The 24,707-nt window shown below is 44.5% G+C and overlaps 1 protein-coding gene across 2 annotated transcripts in view; it reads left to right on the top strand.

Moving 5' to 3' along the window:
* The first annotated feature begins 1,144 nt into the window (after positions 1-1,144).
* Positions 1,145-24,707, top strand: part of LOC142912076 (uncharacterized) — a 25,197-nt gene continuing 1,634 nt past the window's right edge. Inside the window, exons 1-10 of one of the 2 annotated variants that reach the window (XM_076060372.1) lie at positions 1,145-1,229; positions 1,402-1,454; positions 2,170-2,283; positions 3,447-3,554; positions 5,136-5,228; positions 6,448-6,501; positions 14,620-14,805; positions 16,336-16,482; positions 17,281-17,358; positions 21,556-21,615. In XM_076060372.1, the coding sequence (XP_075916487.1) occupies positions 1,407-1,454; positions 2,170-2,283; positions 3,447-3,554; positions 5,136-5,228; positions 6,448-6,501; positions 14,620-14,805; positions 16,336-16,482; positions 17,281-17,358; positions 21,556-21,615 (888 nt within the window). In that variant the 5' untranslated portion in view covers positions 1,145-1,229; positions 1,402-1,406. Of the gene's footprint in view, positions 1,230-1,401; positions 1,455-2,169; positions 2,284-3,446; positions 3,555-5,135; positions 5,229-6,444; positions 6,502-14,619; positions 14,806-16,335; positions 16,483-17,280; positions 17,359-21,555; positions 21,616-24,707 lie in introns of both variants that reach the window. The other variant, XM_076060371.1, reaches the window with a different exon arrangement.

Raw genomic sequence — 24,707 nt, 5'->3', positions numbered from 1 at the left:
CTATCAAAGTAATGAGGGCTCGGGGTGAGCATCTACATCATTAGACCTCCTTTGCCAGTACCAAAATGTAATAAAAGTGGAAAAACCCTTTTATTATATTTTGGTACTGGCAAAGGAGGTCTAATGATGACTGCCCCACGGTTTTAATGTTTAGAAGGTGTCTGCAATTATTTTGCAGTAGGGGGCGACGATTGCTTTGTGTTTCCCCCAGTTAAGTTATTAGCGAGTTTTCAAGTTTGTAAATGTCAGACATTGCGAGCTACTCAGGAGGAGGCGCTACAACTGTAAATGTTGTGGTGTATTCACTCTTCAACACCACCGGCGTGGGGCTAAAGTAGTGAACTATTTTGCCTTTTTATATTCTTGGTTCTTTCGGTAAAGTCACCACTTAGAAGAGAAACAATAAAATAATAAAAATACAAAACAATAAAATTATCACGACGTTTCAAATGTTCTTGCTGTGGTTTTCACACCTGACGATTGCTGGTGTTGCAGTCGAAACGACGTGAGAATTTTATTGTTTTATATTTTTATTATTTTATTGTTTCCCTTCTACGTGATGGTGACTTTACCGAAAGAACCAAGAAGATGAATCCCTGCAGTCACGAAAGCTTTAAATAAAAATGTATTTGTCTTTTGTCAACGTGACACTTTATTGCTGATTGGCCGTGTCGGGTGGTGGAGGGTTACGACACATTTATAAAGAACGTGATCTAACCCACAAACCTTTATTATGAGCACTACATTCCGTAGAACATCTGACTGTTGTATCTGTAAAGCAAAACAAATACGGTACATTTTGTGCACTGTTTTCCGCATCGTTTAATCTGGCTTCTGCCGCACATCACGGACACAACGTTCGTGTGACGATTGTCTGAACCGGTCCTGGGCATCCCTTTGGTCGACTCGGCCTCAAATGAGTACCTGGTGCGGTGTGTCAACATCGCCACTGGGGAGACAAAGGCGGCCGGGCGTGGTGCTGGCCACCCACCCCCTCGTGTACCGTGCCGGGCTTCAATGATGCCCGCGAGCAGCACTTGACCCAACAGTCTGTTAAGGCTACACGGTGGAATTTCGTCTTGCATTGAGAGTGTGCTGCATTGCCTATACATTTTTTAAACAATGAAATGAGGCAGATGTCTTGTTACGTTTTTTTTGCAGGTGCAGTGAAGAAGCTGAGATTCGTAGCAGGCTTGAAACAAATATTCGTGGAAAAAATACAGAAATAGGTACGCAACGTTTGAGAGTGTAAATGTCCATTGCGAGTGTTAATTATTTATCGCATGTGCGACATTTTACTTCTATCAGGTGTGTACATTATTAACGTCTATTGTATATTTTCATCATGTCCAACATTCATTGATAGTCCTTTTATTAATATGATTACTTTATTATTTTCAGATAACATGACAATTGCAAGTGACAATAACAATGCGAAACATCAAGAAACGCTGGTGAGTACATTTTAATGTCGTTTTCACAATATCAGCCAGAAGAGTGGACAATATTCAACGTTACAATTGAAGTTCATACGTTTATTACCTAAGTAAAGCCCATTGGGCCAAAAAGCTCTCTTGCAAGTGTGGCTCAGATGTAAGACGACAGCAAATAATTATATTGTAACAATGTCTAAAGCCGGTCTACGTGCTATACTGTAAGAGCAGAATGTGGGAGTCAGGTGTTGTTGACTTTATAAATAGCAGACAGCGCGTGATGACATTAACATTGACAGCACTTCTAAAACAACCCCTTTTTATCACGAGCTTTGTATTAACTCACTCTGTTGCATCCTCAAATCTTGTAACTCAATGTTAACCCACTTCTCAATGTGGTATCGACCGCAAACTTGGTATACTTATGTCATACTGATGACAATACTATATTCATGTATTTAAACGTTATGTATTTAAACGTTATTTTTTATATGTTATGTTTGGGCTTGGGTCTCATTGTCAACTGACGTTGGCTGTGATTGGCCACAGGCCCCTTACTTTGTGGCGAGTTTCGGGGCCACTTCCTGGAGTCGTGGAGTTCTGGCATCACCAGCACGGCGCACATTACATTAAAGCGTGTTTTTTTTAAAGTACTTTTTTAAATATTTAAACATCTCAAACCCAAGCAGTCTTTACGGTGACTGCAAGGTTCGCGATGACCGTGTTCACTTTGCAGATCAAGGATTTGGAGTCTGAAATGGACTCGCTGAAGCGACGGCACGAGCAAGCGCGCAACAACTCAGCGGCAGAGTTGGCGGATTGCAGGGAGCAGATAAAGCACCTGAAAGAGGTTTGCGGAAAGAAGTTGACAAATGTTTTTTTTACCTCCGTTTTCAGTCTTGGTTAAAAAAACAACGCACCGAGCATAATGTGTGTGCACGTTGAACTTCTTTCGCGCCGTACGTAGCCGAGCATGATAATCGGGAGGTGCGGGGGTTGAAGGACATCAAACTAAACACAACAAAAAGCAGTTGACGCTGAAACTAATAAGAGTGCCATTTATTTATTCAGTGAAACCTCACCCAAGCCTTGAGCTCTTTTTCTCTTTCACGTGAGAGTTCTGCTCGGAGATTGTTGGCCACGTCCCATCACCTGTGAGTGTCGTGAGTCCGGTATATTGAAACCGGAGCATCTGGCCAAAGATGCACCGCGCATACGAGTTCAATTCAGTCACAGGTTTGCGCCATCTACTTTTCGTGTATTTTCTTGGCCTCCTCATCAGCAGAAGTTGGGTTCGGGGGTTTCCACAAACGATCAACGACCTTGGCCTTTCTTCGAAGGGTGCCGGATTCGCAGACAGCCAAACCCACCGCGCGCAGCGAAGAGGATGCTGCGTGTTGTCGCGTGCGAACTGTGATTTATACAAGTGTTATGGTGTAAATGACGACGCGGAAGGCAGACGTTGTCGGGGCTGACGCCAACGGTTTATTAAGGGCTGTCGCCTAGCTTTTGGGGAAGGGCTAACACGGGACTTGGTGGTTAAGCTAAATCTCCCCAGGGGAAAAGTACCGGGAACCCCTACGCCCCCCCCCCCCCCCCCCCCAGGCTAACGGGCTCTCCCCACGGCGCTGACCAACTCGGCCAGCCGAGTCAAGTAGCCCCCCTACCCTGGGTCCCCACTTTCCTACCGCTCACGACCCCGGCTCCTCGCGAAGACCCCGAACACGTCACCGGTCCTCCCTCAAATACCCCGAGGGGACATGACGTCACTCCTCCCGAGGCGAGTGTGACATTCTGTCACCCCTTTACTCCTCAACACAAGCACGGTGGAGTCTAATGGTGCCGTAGCAGATGTTACTTTTTATACGTGGAGCGTTAACTTGCACCGATGTTAAGTAAAAAAAAAACAGCAAATATTTTGCTTTCATGGCATTTAGTAATGAATTTCTTTCTTATCGAGTCAAAATCCCAGGCGCATAGCGTGACCGTTGGGTTTTTTTTACCCTCTTCCAGATAAATTCCCGGAGTATTTCAGCTGAGATTGAGCAAGTGAAAATCAGAGCTGAAAAAACTGCACAGTTCAAAATCACGGAAATGATTGCGATGGCGGAAGAGTACAAGGTAACGCGCGGAAGTTGGCACTTCGTGCTTTAAGCTGCTTCAAAATATCTGCAAAGTTTGTCAAAGGAAGTAACAAAGTGTCTTTTTTTCTTCTGATTGTTCATTGGCAATGGTTGGATTGAAAACGACATTGCGCATTTGTTCATAACGCTCTGCAATTGCCCCCCTTCTTAACGGCAACAATAACGTTTTAAACTTGTAACTCGCACGGCATTCGCTCACCCTATCATAGAGAGACGTAACAATGACTCGGGCACGAGGAGCTACGGACAAGCAGCACGGCAGCCACACGATGAGCCCTGAGCCGACAGTTGCCCAAGCTCTGGCTCCTCTCTGTATATCATTATAATCAGAATATTTATTTAGACTGCAGGAGGAATGCGATGAGCTATAAAGCTGTTTTTATTCTTGGTTCTTTCGGTAAAGTCACCACGTAGAAGGGAAACAATAGAATAATAAAAATATAAAACAATAAAATTCTCACGACGTTTCGACTGCAACACAAGCAATCACCGTCAGGTGTGCAAACCACAGCAATAACATTTGAAAAAAGTGGCGTTTTTTTAACGTTAGCACCACGGAGAGCGATTTGCCAGTTTGTTCAGATGGACGAGTCCATCTGTGTTCGGAAAAGAGGAGGGGGGAGACTAAAATAATGGATGCGGTCTGAAAGCCACCGTAAGCGTGAACAATCAATTAAGACCCGAAATGGTTTTTCGAATCCTTCCAATGATTGCTAAGCCAGAATCCATCTTCAGCTATAAAGCTGTTTTTTCACAAATGTCCAGTAGGGGCACGGGGTCAGAACGTTACAACAACAACAACAACAAATAATAACCAAAACACGGTAGGAGTGCAAAGTATAGGAAAGGTAAACGAATAGCTTAAAAAAATATATACACAAATAAAACTAGGTAAAACCCACTGAGCTATATTTATATATTATATGCAGGTTTTATCATCCAATTAATGAACTTCTTTCGCACCGTACGTAGCCAACCGTGTTTATCGGAGGTGTCGGGGAAGGACAACAAACTAAGCACAGAGATTAGAATATTTATTTAGGCTGGAGGAGGAATCAGATGAGCTATAAAGCTCTCTTTCACCGATGTCCAGTAGAAATTAGTTTCTCGATCTAGATTTCAAAGTTAATCGCTCTGGTGGTTTCCTAATATCAAAATGAAGAGCGTTCCAGACGGCCCCAGAAGGGCATCTGAAAGCGACGCGCGATGCCAGGGTCATTGCCCGAAAGTTTCCCTTCGTATTTTTGATGTTCCTCTTTAGGGAAGTTTTATTGACAAATGTGTTGGATTTCTGTGAATGTACATTTGCCGGTGTTTATGTTTCAATTTATTTATTTTTGGGTTTATTTACTTTTAGTGGAAAGTTTGTTAAGAATTTTGAAGCGTCGTCTTTCGTCCCTACATTGTTTGCGATATATTCACGAAATGTTTCGAAGCGCAAATTGTAACCGTAGCCAAAACACACACACACACACATCTATTTCCTTAGTTTTTGTGCAAGTTGGTAAATGCCGTTAAAATGTTTTGCATTTTCTTTCTTGCGATCCCCGACGTAAAGCGCCAGTGTGACCGGAATCTGGCAGCTAAAGAAAAGCAATATTGTTATATCGGCCACAAACATCAGGAAGCACTTGAAAATGTGCAAACGTCGGTAAGTTTAGCTTCTGTATCATTTGTTGGTTCCTCCGTTGGTAAATCATCGTTGAGAATGGTCACACTCACGTTCCACCCCACCCTCACAATCCCGGTGATGTTATGGCAGGCGAGCAATGTTGCCAAGTCACACGGCAAATTAAAGACTCATCGTATGAACAGAACGGTGACATATTCTTGGTTCTTTCGGTAAAGTCACCACCACGTAGAAGGGAAACAATAAAATAATAAAAAAACATAAAACAATAAAATTCTCACGAGGTTTCGACTGCAACACAAAGCAATCATCGTCAGGTGTGAAAACCACAGCAAGAAAAATACAAAATAAATTCTTGCTGTGGTTTTCACACCTGACGATTGCTTGTGTTGCAGTCGAAACGTCCCGAGAATTCTATTGTCTTATATTTTTATTATTTTATCGCTTCCCTTCTACGTGGTGGTGGCTTTACCGAAAGAACCAAGAATATGAATCCCTGCAGTCACGGAAGCTTTCAATCAGAACGGTGTCAAATTTTGCTGAAGGAAGAGCAAGCGCCCCATTTGCACGGTCGCACACTGCACACGATTTAACCGAGAGACGGTCCGCTCAGTCGTCCTACCTGTGAAATACTCGACGGATCTGCAGTTCAATTATCGTACCGATTGACTCTCGTGAAATTAGTCGACACTGAGATGCACGTAGAGACACAAAGACAGAGATCCCCCCGTGTAGCCTTAACAGACTGCTGGGGCAAGCGCTGTTAGCGAGCAACGCCTATGAAGGCCGGCACTGTGGCACACGAGGGGGTGGGTGGCCAGCACCACGCCCGACCGCCTTTTTGTCTCCCGAGTGGCGATGTTTACACACCGCACCAGGTACTCATTTGAGGCTGAGTCGACTTAGGGGAGGCCCAGGACCGGTTCAGAGAATCGTCACTGACAGTGTTGTCCGTGAGAGGGAATGGAACTCGTGTCGTGGGGTTCGTAGCGCGACGCGCTAACCGCTGCGCTACCGCTCCCCACTCTGAGATACTGAGCCACGTGACAGACACACAGATAGGGAGGCACAGAAACACGTACAGATGCACGTGAAGTTTCCTTGATAATGCAAGTAGCTTATAATGCGTGTGCCATTCATATCCCCAGTCGCGCCTGCGTTATAGAGAGGTTCTTGGTGTATGTAGACAACTCAAGTATACAATGTCAATCACCGTGACGTTTTTGTTTGTTGAAAGCAGAACAATGAAATGAGAGCAGAAATAGCAAAGTTAAAGGAAGAATTGAAGCAGAAGGTGAGTGTATGAGTGAGTGAGTGTATGAGTGAGTGAGTGCATGAGTGAGTGAGTGTATGAGTGAGTGAGTGTTTGAGTGAGTGTATGAGTGAGTGAGTGTATGAGTGAATGAGTGTATGAGTGAGTGTATGAGTGAGTGAGTGTATGAGTGAATGAGTGCATGAGTGAATGAGTGTATGAGTGAATGAGTGTATGAGTGAATGAGTGTATGAGTGAGTGAGTGTATGAGTGAGTGAGTGTGAGTGAGTGTATGAGTGAGTGAGTGTATGAGTGAGTGAGTGTATGAGTGAGTGTATGAGTGAGTGTATGAGTGAGTGTATGAGTGAGTGTATGAGTGAGTGTGTGAGTGAGTGAGTGTGTGAGTGTGTGAGTGAGTGAGTGTATGAGTGAGTGAGTGTGTGAGAGAGTGAGTGTATGAGTAAGTGAGTGTGTGAGTGAGTGAGTGAGTGTATGAGTGAGTGAGTGTATGAGTGAGTGAGTGTATGAGTGAGTGAGTGTTTGAGTGAGTGTATGAGTGAGTGAGTGAGTGTATGAGTGAATGAGTGTATGAGTGAGTGAGTGTGTGAGTGAGTGTTTGAGTGAGTGAGTGTATGAGTGAGTGAGTGTATGAGTGAGTGAGTGTATGAGTGAGTGAGTGTATGAGTGATTGAGTGTATGAGTGAGTGAGTGTATGAGTGAGTGTATGAGTGAGTGAGTGTATGAGTGAGTGTATGAGTGAGTGAGTGAGTGTATGAGTGAGTGAGTGTATGAGTGAGTGAGTGTGTGAGAGAGTGAGTGTATGAGTAAGTGAGTGTGTGAGTGAGTGAGTGTATGAGTGAGTGAATGTGTGAGTGTATGAGTGAGTGAGTGTATGAGTGAGTGAGTGTATGAGTGAGTGAGTGTATGAGTGAGTGAGTGTTTGAGTGAGTGTATGAGTGAGAGAGTGTGTGAGTGAGTGAGTGTATGAGTGAGTGAGTGTATGAGTGATTGAGTGTATGAGCGAGTGGGTGTATGAGTGAGTGTATGAGTGAGTGAGTGTATGAGTGAGTGAGTGTATGAGTGAGTAAGTGAGTGTGTGAGTGAGTAAGTGAGTGTGTGAGTGAGTAAGTGAGTAAGTGTATGAGTGAGTGAATGTGTGAGTGAGTGTATGAGTGAGTGTATGAGTGAGTGTATGAGTGAGTGAGTGTATGAGTGAGTGTATGAGTGAGTGAGTGTATGAGTGAGTGAGTGTATGAGTGAGTGAGTGTGTGAGAGAGTGAGTGTATGAGTAAGTGAGTGTGTGAGTGAGTAAGTGTATGAGTGAGTGAATGTGTGAGTGAGTGTATGAGTGAGTGAGTGTATGAGTGAGTGAGTGTATGAGTGAGTGAGTGTATGAGTGAGTGAGTGTTTGAGTGAGTGTATGAGTGAGTGAGTGTATGAGTGAGTGAGTGTATGAGTGAATGAGTGTATGAGTGAGTGTGTGAGTGAGTGCATGAGTGAGTGAGTGTATGAGTGAGTGAGTGTATGAGTGAGTGAGTGTATGAGTGAGTGAGTGTATGAGTGAGTGAGTGTATGAGTGAGTGAGTGTATGAGTGATTGAGTGTATGAGTGATTGAGTGTATGAGTGATTGAGTGTATGAGTGATTGAGTGTATGAGTGATTGAGTGTATGAGTGATTGAGTGTATGAGTGATTGAGTGTATGAGTGATTGAGTGTATGAGTGATTGAGTGTATGAGTGATTGAGTGTATGAGTGATTGAGTGTATGAGTGATTGAGTGTATGAGTGATTGAGTGTATGAGTGATTGAGTGTATGAGTGATTGAGTGTATGAGTGATTGAGTGTATGAGTGATTGAGTGTATGAGTGAGTGTATGAGTGAGTGAGTGTATGAGTGAGTGAGTGAGTGTATGAGTGAGTGAGTGTGTGAGAGAGTGAGTGTATGAGTAAGTGAGTGTGTGAGTGAGTGAGTGTATGAGTGAGTGAATGTGTGAGTGAGTGTATGAGTGAGTGAGTGTATGAGTGAGTGAGTGTATGAGTGAGTGAGTGTATGAGTGAGTGAGTGTTTGAGTGAGTGTATGAGTGAGTGAGTGTGTGAGTGAGTGAGTGTATGAGTGAGTGAGGTTATGAGTGATTGAGTGTATGAGTGAGTGGGTGTATGAGTGAGTGTATGAGTGAGTGAGTGTATGAGTGAGTGAGTGTATGAGTGAGTGTATGAGTGAGTAAGTGAGTGTGTGAGTGAGTAAGTGAGTGTGTGAGTGAGTAAGTGAGTAAGTGTATGAGTGAGTGAATGTGTGAGTGAGTGTATGAGTGAGTGTATGAGTGAGTGTATGAGTGAGTGAGTGTATGAGTGAGTGTATGAGTGAGTGAGTGTATGAGTGAGTGAGTGTATGAGTGAGTGAGTGTGTGAGAGAGTGAGTGTATGAGTAAGTGAGTGTGTGAGTGAGTAAGTGTATGAGTGAGTGAATGTGTGAGTGAGTGTATGAGTGAGTGAGTGTTTGAGTGAGTGTATGAGTGAGTGAGTGTATGAGTGAGTGAGTGTATGAGTGAATGAGTGTATGAGTGAGTGAGTGTATGAGTGATTGAGTGTATGAGTGATTGAGTGTATGAGTGATTGAGTGTATGAGTGATTGAGTGTATGAGTGATTGAGTGTATGAGTGATTGAGTGTATGAGTGATTGAGTGTATGAGTGATTGAGTGTATGAGTGATTGAGTGTATGAGTGATTGAGTGTATGAGTGATTGAGTGTATGAGTGATTGAGTGTATGAGTGATTGAGTGTATGAGTGATTGAGTGTATGAGTGATTGAGTGTATGAGTGATTGAGTGTATGAGTGATTGAGTGTATGAGTGATTAAGTGTATGAGTGATTGAGTGTATGAGTGATTGAGTGATTGAGTGTATGAGTGATTGAGTGTATGAGTGATTGAGTGTATGAGTGATTGAGTGTATGAGTGATTGAGTGTATGAGTGATTGAGTGTATGAGTGATTGAGTGTATGAGTGATTGAGTGTATGAGTGAGTGAGTGTATGAGTGAGTGAGTGTATGAGTGAGTGTATGAGTGAGTGTATGAGTGAGTGAGTGTATGAGTGAGTGAGTGTATGAGTGAGTGTATGAGTGAGTGAGTGTGTGAGTGAGTGAGTGTGTGAGTGAGTGTGTGTGAGTGAGTGAGTGTGTGAGAGAGTGAGTGTGTGAGAGAGTGAGTGTGTGAGAGAGTGAGTGTGTGAGAGAGTGAGTGTGTGAGAGAGTGAGTGTGTGAGAGAGTGAGTGTGTGAGAGAGTGAGTGTGTGAGAGAGTGAGTGTGTGAGAGAGTGAGTGTGTGAGAGAGTGAGTGTGTGAGAGAGTGAGTGTGTGAGACAGTGAGTGTGTGAGTAAGTGAGTGTGTGAGTAAGTGTGTGAGTGAGTGAATGTGTGAGTGAGTGTATGAGTGAGTGAGTGTATGAGTGTATGAGTGAGTGAGTGTGAGAGAGTGAGTGTATGAGTAAGTGAGTGTGTGAGTGAGTAAGTGTATGAGTGAGTGAATGTGTGAGTGAGTGTATGAGTGAGTGAGTGTATGAGTGTATGAGTGAGTGAGTGTATGAGTGAGTGAGTGTATGAGTGAGTGAGTGTTTGAGTGAGTGTATGAGTGAGTGAGTGTATGAGTGAATGAGTGTATGAGTGAGTGAGTGTGTGAGTGAGTGTTTGAGTGAGTGAGTGTATGAGTGAGTGAGTGTATGAGTGAGTGAGTGTATGAGTGATTGAGTGTATGAGTGAGTGAGTGTATGAGTGAGTGAGTGTGTGAGTGAGTGTTTGAGTGAGTGAGTGTATGAGTGAGTGAGTGTATGAGTGAGTGAGTGTTTGAGTGAGTGTATGAGTGAGTGAGTGTATGAGTGAGTGAGTGTATGAGTGAATGAGTGTATGAGTGAGTGTGTGAGTGAGTGCATGAGTGAGTGAGTGTATGAGTGAGTGAGTGTATGAGTGAGTGAGTGTATGAGTGAGTGAGTGTATGAGTGAGTGAGTGTATGAGTGAGTGAGTGTATGAGTGATTGAGTGTATGAGTGATTGAGTGTATGAGTGATTGAGTGTATGAGTGATTGAGTGTATGAGTGATTGAGTGTATGAGTGATTGAGTGTATGAGTGATTGAGTGTATGAGTGATTGAGTGTATGAGTGATTGAGTGTATGAGTGATTGAGTGTATGAGTGATTGAGTGTATGAGTGATTGAGTGTATGAGTGATTGAGTGTATGAGTGATTGAGTGTATGAGTGATTGAGTGTATGAGTGATTGAGTGTATGAGTGATTGAGTGTATGAGTGAGTGAATGTGTGAGTGAGTGTATGAGTGAGTGAGTGTATGAGTGAGTGAGTGTATGAGTGAGTGAGTGTATGAGTGAGTGAGTGTTTGAGTGAGTGTATGAGTGAGTGAGTGTGTGAGTGAGTGAGTGTATGAGTGAGTGAGTGTATGAGTGATTGAGTGTATGAGTGAGTGGGTGTATGAGTGAGTGTATGAGTGAGTGAGTGTATGAGTGATTGAGTGTATGAGTGATTGAGTGTATGAGTGATTGAGTGTATGAGTGATTGAGTGTATGAGTGATTGAGTGTATGAGTGATTGAGTGTATGAGTGATTGAGTGTATGAGTGATTGAGTGTATGAGTGATTGAGTGTATGAGTGAGTGAATGTGTGAGTGAGTGTATGAGTGAGTGAGTGTATGAGTGAGTGAGTGTATGAGTGAGTGAGTGTATGAGTGAGTGAGTGTTTGAGTGAGTGTATGAGTGAGTGAGTGTGTGAGTGAGTGAGTGTATGAGTGAGTGAGTGTATGAGTGATTGAGTGTATGAGTGAGTGGGTGTATGAGTGAGTGTATGAGTGAGTGAGTGTATGAGTGAGTGAGTGTATGAGTGAGTGAGTGTATGAGTGAGTAAGTGAGTGTGTGAGTGAGTAAGTGAGTGTGTGAGTAAGTGAGTAAGTGTATGAGTGAGTGAATGTGTGAGTGAGTGTATGAGTGAGTGTATGAGTGAGTGTATGAGTGAGTGAGTGTATGAGTGAGTGTATGAGTGAGTGAGTGTATGAGTGAGTGAGTGTATGAGTGAGTGAGTGTGTGAGAGAGTGAGTGTATGAGTAAGTGAGTGTGTGAGTGAGTAAGTGTATGAGTGAGTGAATGTGTGAGTGAGTGTATGAGTGAGTGAGTGTATGAGTGAGTGATTGTATGAGTGAGTGAGTGTATGAGTGAGTGAGTGTTTGAGTGAGTGTATGAGTGAGTGAGTGTATGAGTGAGTGAGTGTATGAGTGAGTGAGTGTATGAGTGAATGAGTGTATGAGTGAGTGAGTGTATGAGTGATTGAGTGTATGAGTGATTGAGTGTATGAGTGATTGAGTGTATGAGTGATTGAGTGTATGAGTGATTGAGTGTATGAGTGAGTGAGTGTATGAGTGAGTGAGTGTATGAGTGATTGAGTGTATGAGTGATTGAGTGTATGAGTGATTGAGTGTATGAGTGATTGAGTGTATGAGTGATTGAGTGTATGAGTGATTGAGTGTATGAGTGATTGAGTGTATGAGTGATTGAGTGTATGAGTGATTGAGTGTATGAGTGATTGAGTGTATGAGTGATTGAGTGTATGAGTGATTGAGTGTATGAGTGATTGAGTGTATGAGTGATTGAGTGTATGAGTGATTGAGTGTATGAGTGATTGAGTATATGAGTGATTGAGTGTATGAGTGATTGAGTGTATGAGTGATTGAGTGTATGAGTGATTGAGTGTATGAGTGATTGAGTGTATGAGTGATTGAGTGTATGAGTGATTAAGTGTATGAGTGATTGAGTGTATGAGTGATTGAGTGATTGAGTGTATGAGTGATTGAGTGTATGAGTGATTGAGTGTATGAGTGATTGAGTGTATGAGTGATTGAGTGTATGAGTGATTGAGTGTATGAGTGAATGAGTGTATGAGTGAGTGAGTGTATGAGTGATTGAGTGTATGAGTGATTGAGTGTATGAGTGATTGAGTGTATGAGTGATTGAGTGTATGAGTGATTGAGTGTATGAGTGATTGAGTGTATGAGTGATTGAGTGTATGAGTGATTGAGTGTATGAGTGATTGAGTGTATGAGTGATTGAGTGTATGAGTGATTGAGTGTATGAGTGATTGAGTGTATGAGTGATTGAGTGTATGAGTGATTGAGTGTATGAGTGATTGAGTGTATGAGTGATTGAGTGTATGAGTGATTGAGTGTATGAGTGATTGAGTGTATGAGTGATTGAGTGTATGAGTGATTGAGTGTATGAGTGATTGAGTGTATGAGTGATTGAGTGTATGAGTGATTGAGTGTATGAGTGATTGAGTGTATGAGTGATTGAGTGTATGAGTGATTGAGTGTATGAGTGATTGAGTGTATGAGTGATTGAGTGTATGAGTGATTGAGTGTATGAGTGATTGAGTGTATGAGTGATTGAGTGTATGAGTGATTGAGTGTATGAGTGATTGAGTGTATGAGTGATTGAGTGTATGAGTGATTGAGTGTATGAGTGATTAAGTGTATGAGTGATTGAGTGTATGAGTGATTGAGTGATTGAGTGTATGAGTGATTGAGTGTATGAGTGATTGAGTGTATGAGTGATTGAGTGTATGAGTGATTGAGTGTATGAGTGATTGAGTGTATGAGTGATTGAGTGTATGAGTGATTGAGTGTATGAGTGAGTAAGTGTATGAGTGAATGAGTGTATGAGTGAGTGAGTGTATGAGTGAGTGAGTGTATGAGTGAGTGTATGAGTGAGTGTATGAGTGAGTGAGTGTATGAGTGAGTGAGTGTATGAGTGAGTGTATGAGTGAGTGAGTGTGTGAGTGAGTGAGTGTGTGAGTGAGTGTGTGTGAGTGAGTGAGTGTGTGAGAGAGTGAGTGTGTGAGAGAGTGAGTGTGTGAGAGAGTGAGTGTGTGAGAGAGTGAGTGTGTGAGAGAGTGAGTGTGTGAGAGAGTGAGTGTGTGAGAGAGTGAGTGTGTGAGAGAGTGAGTGTGTGAGACAGTGAGTGTGTGAGTAAGTGAGTGTGTGAGTAAGTGTGTGAGTGAGTGAATGTGTGAGTGAGTGTATGAGTGAGTGAGTGTATGAGTGTATGAGTGAGTGAGTGTGAGAGAGTGAGTGTATGAGTAAGTGAGTGTGTGAGTGAGTAAGTGTATGAGTGAGTGAATGTGTGAGTGAGTGTATGAGTGAGTGAGTGTATGAGTGAGTGAGTGTATGAGTGAGTGAGTGTATGAGTGAGTGAGTGTATGAGTGAGTGAGTGTTTGAGTGAGTGTATGAGTGAGTGAGTGTATGAGTGAATGAGTGTATGAGTGAGTGAGTGTGTGAGTGAGTGTTTGAGTGAGTGAGTGTATGAGTGAGTGAGTGTATGAGTGAGTGAGTGAGTGTATGAGTGATTGAGTGTATGAGTGAGTGAGTGTATGAGTGAGTGTATGGGTGAGTGTATGAGTGAGTGAGTGTATGAGTGAGTGAGTGTATGAGTGAGTGAGTGTATGAGTGAGTGTATGAGTGAGTGAGTGTGTGAGAGAGTGAGTGTATAAGTAAGTGAGTGTGTGAGTGAGTGAGTGTATGAGTGAGTGAGTGTTTGAGTGAGTGAGTGTATGAGTGAATGAGTGTATGAGTGAGTGAGTGTGTGAGTGAGTGTTTGAGTGAGTGAGTGTATGAGTGAGTGCGTGTATGAGTGAGTGAGTGTATGAGTGAGTGAGTGTATGAGTGATTGAGTGTATGAGTGAGTGAGTGTATGAGTGAGTGTATGAGTGAGTGAGTGTATGAGTGAGTGTATGAGTGAGTGAGTGAGTGTATGAGTGAGTGAGTGTGTGAGAGAGTGAGTATATGAGTAAGTGAGTGTGTGAGTGAGTAAGTGTATGAGTGAGTGAGTGTATGAGTGAGTGAGTGTATGAGTGGGAGAGAGACCAGGGGTTAGGGCAGTTAAATAACCCCTGGTCTCTCTCCAGCTTGAGTAAACAATGTCCTTGCTGTGGTTGTCACACCTGACGATGATTTGCTTAGCGTTGCGATCGAAATGTCGGGATTGATTTATTTAAAAAAAAAATTTGCTTAAAGAGCGCGGCTCCCGCTTTGCCCACGGGACTCGCTCCGTCTAAGCGAGCCCGAGAACTTTGCCCGCGGCGAAGGCGGCGACTCGATCCTCTCGCGTTCCCCCCGCAGGAGGGCGGCGTCGACGCGTCGCTCCGACCCCGAGCCGCGCCCCAGGCGGCGGTCACGGCCGGGACTTCCGCGGCGACGCCGGCGACGGGCGACGGGAACGCGCTCGCTCCCGGTTCGGCGGGGGACGAGGCGCCGCGTGAATCCTCTCGGGGGTTCCGCCGGCGTCCACGCGAGAGAGCCACGCAGGTACGTCGCGCGTTTCGTCGCGCACGGGAGCCGATCCCCGTCGCTCCCCGGGCTCGAGGGCGGTCGGCCTCTCTGGGGGCGTCCTCGCCTTCGGCCGCCGTTCCGTCGCGAGTCTCGCCAAGTCGGCTGGCTGCCGTCGTCCGTTCCGGCGGAAGTATATCCGGCCAAAGCCCGCTCGCGTTTTCTTCGCGATATCCATCTCTCCGTTTGGTACGATGATAAACATCTACGTTTTGATTTTAAGCTTTTGTTCGTATTTTTATTATTTTGTTGTTTCCCCTTCTACGTGACTTTACCGGAAAAAAAAAAACAAGAATAACAATAATAATGTCTCTTAAGCCACCGTCCCACAATTGCCTTCTGGGAGCGCACAGTTGTATCAACATTGTTTTGAGACAATTGAACTCTCTGGGCCTTGTGTTGACACACGACGAGTGTGTACACGTCAGCCTTGTGTACACACCTGACCGAGTGTGTACACGTCAGCCTTGTGTACACACCTGACCGAGTGTGTACACGTCAGCCTTGTGTACACACCTGGCCCAGTGTGTACACGTCAGCCTTGTGTACACACCTGACCGAGTGTGTACACGTCAGCCTTGTGTACACACCTGACCGAGTGTGTACACGTCAGCCTTGTGTACACACCTGACCGAGTGTGTACACGTCAGCCTTGTGTACACACCTGACCGAGTGTGTACACGTCAGCCTTGTGTACACACCTGACCGAGTGTGTACACGTCAGCCTTGTGTACACACCTGACCGAGTGTGTACACGTCAGCCTTGTGTACACACCTGACCGAGTGTGTACACGTCAGCCTTGTGTACACACCTGACCGAGTGTGTACACGTCAGCCTTGTGTACACACCTGACCGAGTGTGTACACGTCAGCCTTGTGTACACACCTGACCGAGTGTGTACACGTCAGCCTTGTGTACACACCTGACAGAGTGTGTACACGTCAGCACTGGGGGGGAGACATGTGACCAGGTGAGGTGCTGGCCATGGCAACCCCCCTCCTCGTGCGCTGCGCTGGCCAAGCCGGCGTGAGGTGGCTCACTCCCCCTCTCTCTCTGAAAGCCAGGAGTGGAAATTCCACATTCTTATGACGGGGCCCACAGAATCGGATTTCAACTCAACGCTTTTCGTTAACAATCCACGTGGTCTCATCTCTGCACATCTCTGCACCACATAATTGAAATTGATTTTGTATTGAGACTCATTTTTTATTGTGGAACGTTACGGGTAACAATGTATTCTGTGTTTACACATACACGCACGTAATAGATGCTTTGGCCATCAGCCTTTTGGCATTACAGACCAATATTATTCAGCAGTATTCATTCAAGCTAGCAAGATCTGGAGCAGTTTTTTTTACTTTCTTGGGTCTTATTCATCAGTCAGGCTTGTTAAATAAATCCCGCTGGGTTAAGCGACGATGTTCGGTGTTTGCGATCAGCACGGCACCCCTGTAGCCTGCGAGACCTAAATGGGGGATCTTTGTCTGTGTGCCCGTGTGATCTGCAAGACTTCACCTTTGCCCGCACCAGTAACAGCGGCCAAGTCGGCTCCCGAGGGCATTCGCGAGCCCCTTGCCACGGGGGAGATGGCGAATGCAAAGCGAAAGTTACTCTATTGGTCGGACTCCGAGAGCTCTGAAGGCATGGATTTGACGGTGAGTTAATGCGACCGCTTTGATTGTAATTCTTCGGACGCCGCAATGGGACTTGATCCACTCTGGTAGGGGAAGGAGCGGCTCGCTTGACCCCAGGGATGATTCGCGTCATGCCAGGTTCACTTGTGGATGTTCGTGCTGAATAGAGGCATTCCTCCTAATGTACGGCGCGCAGTCAAACCACTCAAAGCCGGACCAACTGGGGGGAGAGCCTTTCCCGTTATTGGGGGCTGACTGGCATGCCGCAGATAATTAAATATTTGCTATAATCTAATGAAAATAATTGCTTAATAATTGCATGGCTGTGTAACTGGAATCTTAAGGCATTCATTTGACAATTGGCACTAAAAGATCAATTTTAAATGAAAAACACAAACAAAATCTCTCCTCTGCAGTTTAATGTGAGTCTCCATCACCATGAATCGGAATAAAAGGCCGCGGTCACTGGATGCGTGAAGGTGGAATAAACATCGTGGCGAGCTTGGAGCATTTGTTAAATAACCGTAGGATGGATGTGCCAGAGACGGAGCGCTCACAAAGCATGCCCGTGACCAGGGGACGGGTTTCTGAATTCCCAAAAATCTCAACGTGCAACACCTCGACGAAGATTTATATTTGCTCGTGCGTTGCGTGCACGGGAACTGATTTTTTTTGTAAAGTAAATTATTATTTTAAAAAAAATTCAGGAAGCCTTTTGGCTTACGCCGTATTCCAGCAAGGCCGAATAATTTTTGTTTAATTGCAGGATCTATGCATGTGCACGATTTATCTTCATCGATATTTATGAATGTACGTTAGGTGGATGAACAACTCCTAGAGAGTGCGTCTGGCGCGATGCCATCCAAGCGAAGTGACAAGGCCAGGGCAGCAGGCAAGGTGAGGGTCTCCGACGTCTTCCTCACGTAGATGTCGAGGTTTCGCTGACGCAGCACCAATGGTGCCTGCACTCGACCAGGTTAAACCTGAACTGTTTATGGACCAGTCACATGCTAATTCCTCACGTTAACATCATGCTAATCTCCCAGTTACATGCTAATCCCTCACACTAACATCATGCTAATCTCCCAGTTAATGCTAATCCCTCACATTAACATCGTGCTAATCTCCCAGTTACATGCTAATTCCTCACATTAACATCATGCTAATGTAGTGGGGTAGATAATGTGCATAGGAATTGGCCATATACAGTACATACAGACAGACAAGGAGAACGGGTCACACGAGGTCGAACAGGTGGTCGAGTCGCGAGTGGCGTAAACAAACCCAAGTAATTAAGGGAGTCGTGGCACGAGGGCTGTGATTGGTCGAGAGACTGTTAGCTTAAGTGGTAGCGTCTGAATGTCTGATGAAGGGGACAGGTGCGGGCTGGCGGGAAACGGCCAGGGAGCCACGTGGCAATTAATTAAGGCTAATGCGAGAGGGGATAAAACGCGAGGTGGTTTGAACGGAGGGGAGTTGCTGTTGGAGAGTTGCTGTTGGAGAGTTGCTGTTGGAGAGTTGCTGTTGGAGAGTTGCTGTTGGAGAGTTGCTGCTGGGGAGTTGTTGCTGGAGAGTTGTTGCTGGGCAGTTGTTGACGAGAGGTGAAGAGATACGAAGAAGACAGCTGGAAATGTTAGGGAAGAATAGATAGAGAGCCAGACCCCAAAGACAGTAAATAGCGATAGGGAGAGTCAGCGTTAGCGGAGATAGATAGAGTCACTGTGTGTGAATAGATGGAAGTCGCTGCGTGTGAAGAGATAGCGGCGATACTGTGTGTGAGGAGATAGAAGACGAACCACTGTGTGTGGAAGGGAAGATACTGTGTGTGAAGAGATAGGCGAAGAAACACTGTGTGTGGAAGGTGATGCACGGACGATACTGAAGTAAATCGGAGTGTCCGAGTTGGCGGAGCATGGAGAGAATTACTGTGTGTACGGAACGATGGAATAAAAGTGACGGAGGAAAAAGAGACGGTTGTCGTACGAGTGAATTCACAGCACTACACTAATCTCCCAGTTACATGCTAATCCCTCACACTAACATCATGCTAATCTCCCAGTTACATGCTAATTCCTCACATTAACATCCTGCTAATCTCCTAGTTACATGCTAATCCCTCACATTAACATCCTGCTAATCTCCTAGTTACATGCTAATCCCTCACATTAACATCGTGCTAATCTCCCAGTTACATGCTAATTCCTCACATTAACATCATGCTAATGTAGTGGGGTAGATAATGTGCATAGGAATTGGCCATATACAGTACATACAGACAGACAAGGAGAACGGGTCACACGAGGTCGAACAGGTGGTCGAGTCGCGAGTGGCGTAAACAAACCCAAGTAATTAAGGGAGTCGTGGCACGAGGCCTGTGATTGGTCGAGAGACTGTTAGCTTAAGTGGTAGCGTCTGAATGTCTGATGAAGGGGACAGGTGCGGGCTGGCGGGAAACGGCCAGCGAGCCACGTGGCAATTAATTAAGGCTAATGCGAGAGGGGATAAAACGCGAGGTGGTTTGAACGGAGGGGAGTTGCTGTTGGAGAGTTGCTGTTGGAGAGTTGCTGTTGGAGAGTTGCTGCTGGGGAGTTGTTGCTGGAGAGTTGTTGCTGGGCAGTTGTTGACGAGAGGTGAAGAGATACGAAGAAGACAGCTGGAAATGTTAGGGAAGAATAGATAGAGAGCCAGACCCCAAAGACAGTAAATAGCGATAGGGAGAGTCAGCGTTAGCGGAGATAGATAGAGTCACTGTGTGTGAATAGATGGAAGTCACTGCGTGTGAAGAGATAGCGGCGATACTGTGTGTGAGGAGATAGAAGACGAACCACTGTGTGTGGAAGGGAAGATACTGTGTGTGAAGAGATAGGCGAAGAAACACTGTGTGTGGAAGGTGATGCACGGACGATGCTGAAGTAAATCGGAGTGTCCGAGTTGGCGGAGCATGGAGAGAATTACTGTGTGTACGGAACGATGGAATAAAAGTGACGGAGGAAAAAGAGACGGTTGTCGTACGAGTGAATTCACGGCACTACACTAATCTCCCAGTTACATGCTAATCCCTCACACTAACATCATGCTAATCTCCCAGTTACATGCTAATTCCTCACATTAACATCCTGCTAATCTCCTAGTTACATGCTAATCCCTCACATTAACATCATGCTAATCTCCCAGTTACATGCTAATTCCTCACATTAACATCATGCTAATCTCCCAGTTACATGCTAATTCCTCACATTAACATCATGCTAATCTCCCTGTTACATGCTAATTCCTCACACTAACATCATGCTAATCTCCCAGTTACATGCTAATTCCTCACATTAACATCCTGCTAATCTCCTAGTTACATGCTAATCCCTCACATTAACATCATGCTAATCTCCCTGTTACATGCTAATTCCTCACATTAACATGCTAATCTCCTAGTTACATGATAATTCCTCACATTAACATCCTGCTAATCTCCCAGTTACATGCTAATCCCTCACATTAACATTATGCTAATCTCCCAGTTACATGCTAATTCCTCACATTAACATCATGCTAATCTCCCAGTTACATGCTAATCCCTCACACTAACATCATGCTAATCTCCCAGTTACATGCTAATTTCTCACACTAACATCATGCTAATCTCCCAGTTACATGCTAATTTCTCACATTAACATCATGCTAATCTCCCAGTTACATGCTAATTCCTCACATTAACATCCTGCTAATCTCCTAGTTACATGCTAATCCCTCACATTAACATCATGCTAATCTCCCAGTTACATGCTAATTCCTCACATTAACATCATGCTAATCTCCCAGTTACATGCTAATTCCTCACATTAACATCATGCTAATCTCCCTGTTACATGCTAATTCCTCACACTAACATCATGCTAATCTCCCAGTTACATGCTAATTCCTCACATTAACATCCTGCTAATCTCCTAGTTACATGCTAATCCCTCACATTAACATCATGCTAATCTCCCTGTTACATGCTAATTCCTCACATTAACATCATGCTAATCTCCTAGTTACATGATAATTCCTCACATTAACATCCTGCTAATCTCCCAGTTACATGCTAATCCCTCACATTAACATTATGCTAATCTCCCAGTTACATGCTAATTCCTCACATTAACATCATGCTAATCTCCCAGTTACATGATAATTCCTCACATTAACATCCTGCTAATCTCCCAGTTACATGCTAATCCCTCACATTAACATTATGCTAATCTCCCAGTTACATGCTAATTCCTCACATTAACATCATGCTAATCTCCCAGTTACATGCTAATCCCTCACACTAACATCATGCTAATCTCCCAGTTATATGCTAATTTCTCACACTAACATCATGCTAATCTCCCAGTTACATGCTAATTTCTCACATTAACATCATGCTAATCTCCCAGTTACATGCTAATTCATCACATTAACATCCTGCTAATCTCTCAGTTACATGCTAATTCCTCACACTAACATCCTGCTAATCTCCCAGTTACATGCTAATTCCTCACACTAACATCATGCTAATCTCCCAGTTACATGCTCATTCCTCACATTAACATCCTGCTAATCTCTCACATTAACTTAGCTACTTCAATGATAAATTCCTCTGTTGATATGTAAACTCCTTTGTCAAGGGGCTCTGCTCCTCCCACCCAGCTTAAAAGACGCTGCCAAGCTTAGCGGTGTTCACTGGAGCGCTGTCGTCCAGACAGTTATGTTCCTTCACCTGAGGATGGCTGCTTGTGTTGTGGCCGAAACGTCGCCCCCCCTCCCCCCCCCCCTGAATGAGCTGTTTTAATGAATGGGATTGATTACTTCAAGTGACTTGATTTTTAATGGAAACAATTTCCTCAACTGAATAACTGTAACCGGGGCCTTGAAACGACTCAGGCAGCTTTGAAACGTGGCTGTGCCAAGTGCAGCAGCTACGTCATTGAGGCATTTGTGGAATGAAATTGGTCGTGGCTGCAGTGCACGCGGTGTGCAAGATGTGGTTGGAGGAGGTGAACCTAGAAATTGATTAGACCTCTGAAGATGCCCAAGTTTATTTGTGCTAATCACTGTTTACATTTTCCTCAGAACCTTTTTGATGCCGAGGGGTCAGGTGACTCCGATGACGATGACACGGACACAATCCGAGTGAGGCTTTACCACTACACTTTAAATTCTTGCAAAATTGTTTGTGGCAGATGCTAAATATACCTTGTGGGGTCTGCTAACGATATCAGGTGTTGCTATGAAGTTGTCAAGGATATGCCTGTATAGTATTGGATTAATAATCTTGGTTCTTTCGGTAAAAATAAAACAATACGAAAATCATTGTTTTATTTGTATTATTTTATTATTTCCCTTCTACGTGACTACTGAAAGAACCAAGAAGATGTTTTTGGTTGTTCCATCATATCTGCCGGGTTCTAGACTATTTAATTTCCTAGTTAATTCCCCCCCCCCCCCCCCCCGCATCCCCAGCGTTTGGTTTTGTTGCTGCATTGGCATTGTTGCTACATTGGCATTGTTTGATACATTGGCATTGTTGCTACATTGGCATTGCTGCTACATTGGCATTGTTGCTGCATTGGCATTGTTGCTGCATTGGCATTGCTGCTACATTGGCATTGTTGTTGCATTGTTGCTATATTGGCATTGTTGTTGCATTGTTGCTACATTGGCATTGTTGCTACATTGACATTGTTGCTACATTGGCATTGTTGCTACATTGACATTGTTGCTACATTGGCATTGTTGCTACATTGGTTTTGTTGCTACATTGGCATTGTTGCTACATTGGCATTGTTGCTACATTGGCATTGTTGCTACATTGGCATTGTTGCTACATTGGCATTGTTGATCCATTGTTGCTACATTGGCATTGTTGCTACATTGGCATTGTTGCTACATTGTTGCTGCATTGGCATTGTTGCTACATTGGCATTGTTGCTGCATTGGCATTGCTGCTACATTGGCATTGTTGCTACATTGGCATTGTTGCTACATTGGCATTGTTGCTACATTGGCATTGCTGCTACATTGGCATTGTTGCTACATTGGCATTGTTGATACATTGGCATTGTTGTTACATTGGCATTGTTGCTGCATTAGCATTGTTGTTACATTGGCATTGTTGCTGCATTGGTATTGTTGCTGCATTGGCATTGTTGCTGTATTGCAATCTTGTTGCATTGTTGCTACATTGGCATTGTTGATACATTGTTGCTACATTGTTGCGACATTGTTGCTGCATTGTTGCTACATTGTTGCTACATTGGCACTCGTGCACCGCCCGTGCTTCTGGTGTTGTTGCTACACTTGGGCTATGCCTCCCATCCCCAAACCTTCACAAACACTTTGCCTTTAGAGGCTGACCCCTTTGCCTGATGATGACCGCTTTGTGTCGCGATCGAAACGTCGTGGTTTAATTTATTTTTAACCTTTATTTTAATTTTCTTTACCTACGTGACTTTACCGAAAGAGCCAGAGTGTGTGGATCCTTTGCAGTCACGACAACTTCCAATCTAGAATGAGTGCGCTTCGCTTGCAATCCGGCTTGATCTCCCTGGGCGCTGCGGTTTCAACAATGCCCACGACGTAACGCACTTTTGTCTCTCACTCCAAAAGATCATTGTTGCTCTCCAGCAACGTTTCACGCGGCAAGCCGCTTCTTAGAGCTGCCGTCTGTGGCCAGTTCGCCGCTCTAAAAGAAGCTCATCGTTCAATGGGCCTTACCTGCTGAGATTTTAAAAAAATTTGGTTTTCATTTATTTTTATTTTATTGATTTTTTTTACCTACGTGACTTTACCGAAAAAAACAAAGAGTAAGATCAAAATGGTTTAGTTTTTTTTGTTTATATTGTTTTATTCATTTTTTTAACCTCTCCTATACTTTGCACTCCTATTGTGGTGTTCTTGTATTGTTTGCTGTTGTGACGTCTGACATGGCCTTCTTACCGGTGTAGAAATGTTAACGGCCTCACCTGGCATACAGGAGGTCGTGGATTCCATGCCGACTCTGACGCCTGCTGTATATTTGGAGCTTGCGTGTTCTCCACGTGGTTGCGTGGATTTTTCTCCAGGTCCTCCGATTGTTCCCTACACATTTAAAAACGTGGCTTTTTAGAGTATTTGGCTGCTATACATTTCCACGTGATAAGCCACTTGGTCGAGCTATCATTTGTGGCCAGGTCACTTCTGAACGAGAGCTATACAGCTCAGTGGGCCTTACCTGGTAAAATAAAAAAAATAGTTAATAGTACCGGACATCTGTGAAAAACGGCTTCATAGCTCATCGGATTCCTCCAATATAAATACAACTTCTCATTCTGGATAAATGGGTGCGCCATTTAATCGATCGGCTGGTTGTGTGTGGTGGGGTCAAGTTGCGGCTACTCCCACCATCTTCCAAGACGTCGTGGACAGTGCCGCTCACCCTCTGTAGAACTCCTTCCAAGACGTCGTGGACAGCGCCGCTCACCCCCTGTAGAACTCATTCTGCCTGCAGTGTGGCATGAGCCAGCAATTGCAGCTCTGCACCGTCACTTCTATTGTCCACTTATCTCATTGCATTGCTTCTAGGCGTCTCATTCCCAGTCCGCGTATTGCAGCGTCACTTCTATTGTCTACTTATCTCATTGCATTGCTTCTAGGTGGTCGCTCTCATTCCTAGTCCGCGTATTGCAGCGTCAATGCCAGTCACCCGATTGGTCACCCACCCATTCAAGCCAACAATTTTGACCGATCTTTAAATGGGCCCACTCTTGTCAGATCTCAGACACTAAGCAGGAATTAGCCGGTGCAATACTTGCATGGGAGACTGCCGGGGACTACCAGGCTTGGCCTACGAGGTGGTCAGGAGATGGCAGCATAGCAATGGATTCTTGAATCTATCAGTGTGGAGCTTTTGAGTGCTCCCCCCCCCCCTTTTATGTAAATGCTGTTTAATGTTTACAATAATATTGTGTTCGTGTCACATGCTTGGTGCCCTCGTTTTCACGCTTCTACATTCTCGTTTTTGTGGCATGAAGACTCCCATCAGCCGTAATCATTCCACTTTCCGGACGGAGGCCTCCCCGCGCAATCGCCACCTCTCTCGCGATCCTGCAGATCTATAATGATCCACACTTAGCGCCTGTGCACGCGGGGCTCAATTCATCGCTCCATCTCCTCGGTTGTCGCTGCCTCGGTCGAGTATCTTCCGTTGGATGCCACTCCGGTCCGTTTTTTCCTTGGCCATCGTC

The sequence above is a fragment of the Petromyzon marinus genome, unplaced genomic scaffold (genome assembly GCF_048934315.1).
Source record: "Petromyzon marinus isolate PM22_M1 ecotype Great Lakes invasive population unplaced genomic scaffold, UKy_Petmar_22M1.pri1.0 PM_G_Scaffold_189, whole genome shotgun sequence".
Lineage (NCBI taxonomy): Eukaryota > Metazoa > Chordata > Hyperoartia > Petromyzontiformes > Petromyzontidae > Petromyzon > Petromyzon marinus.
This window is presented reverse-complemented; position numbering and strand designations above follow the sequence as displayed.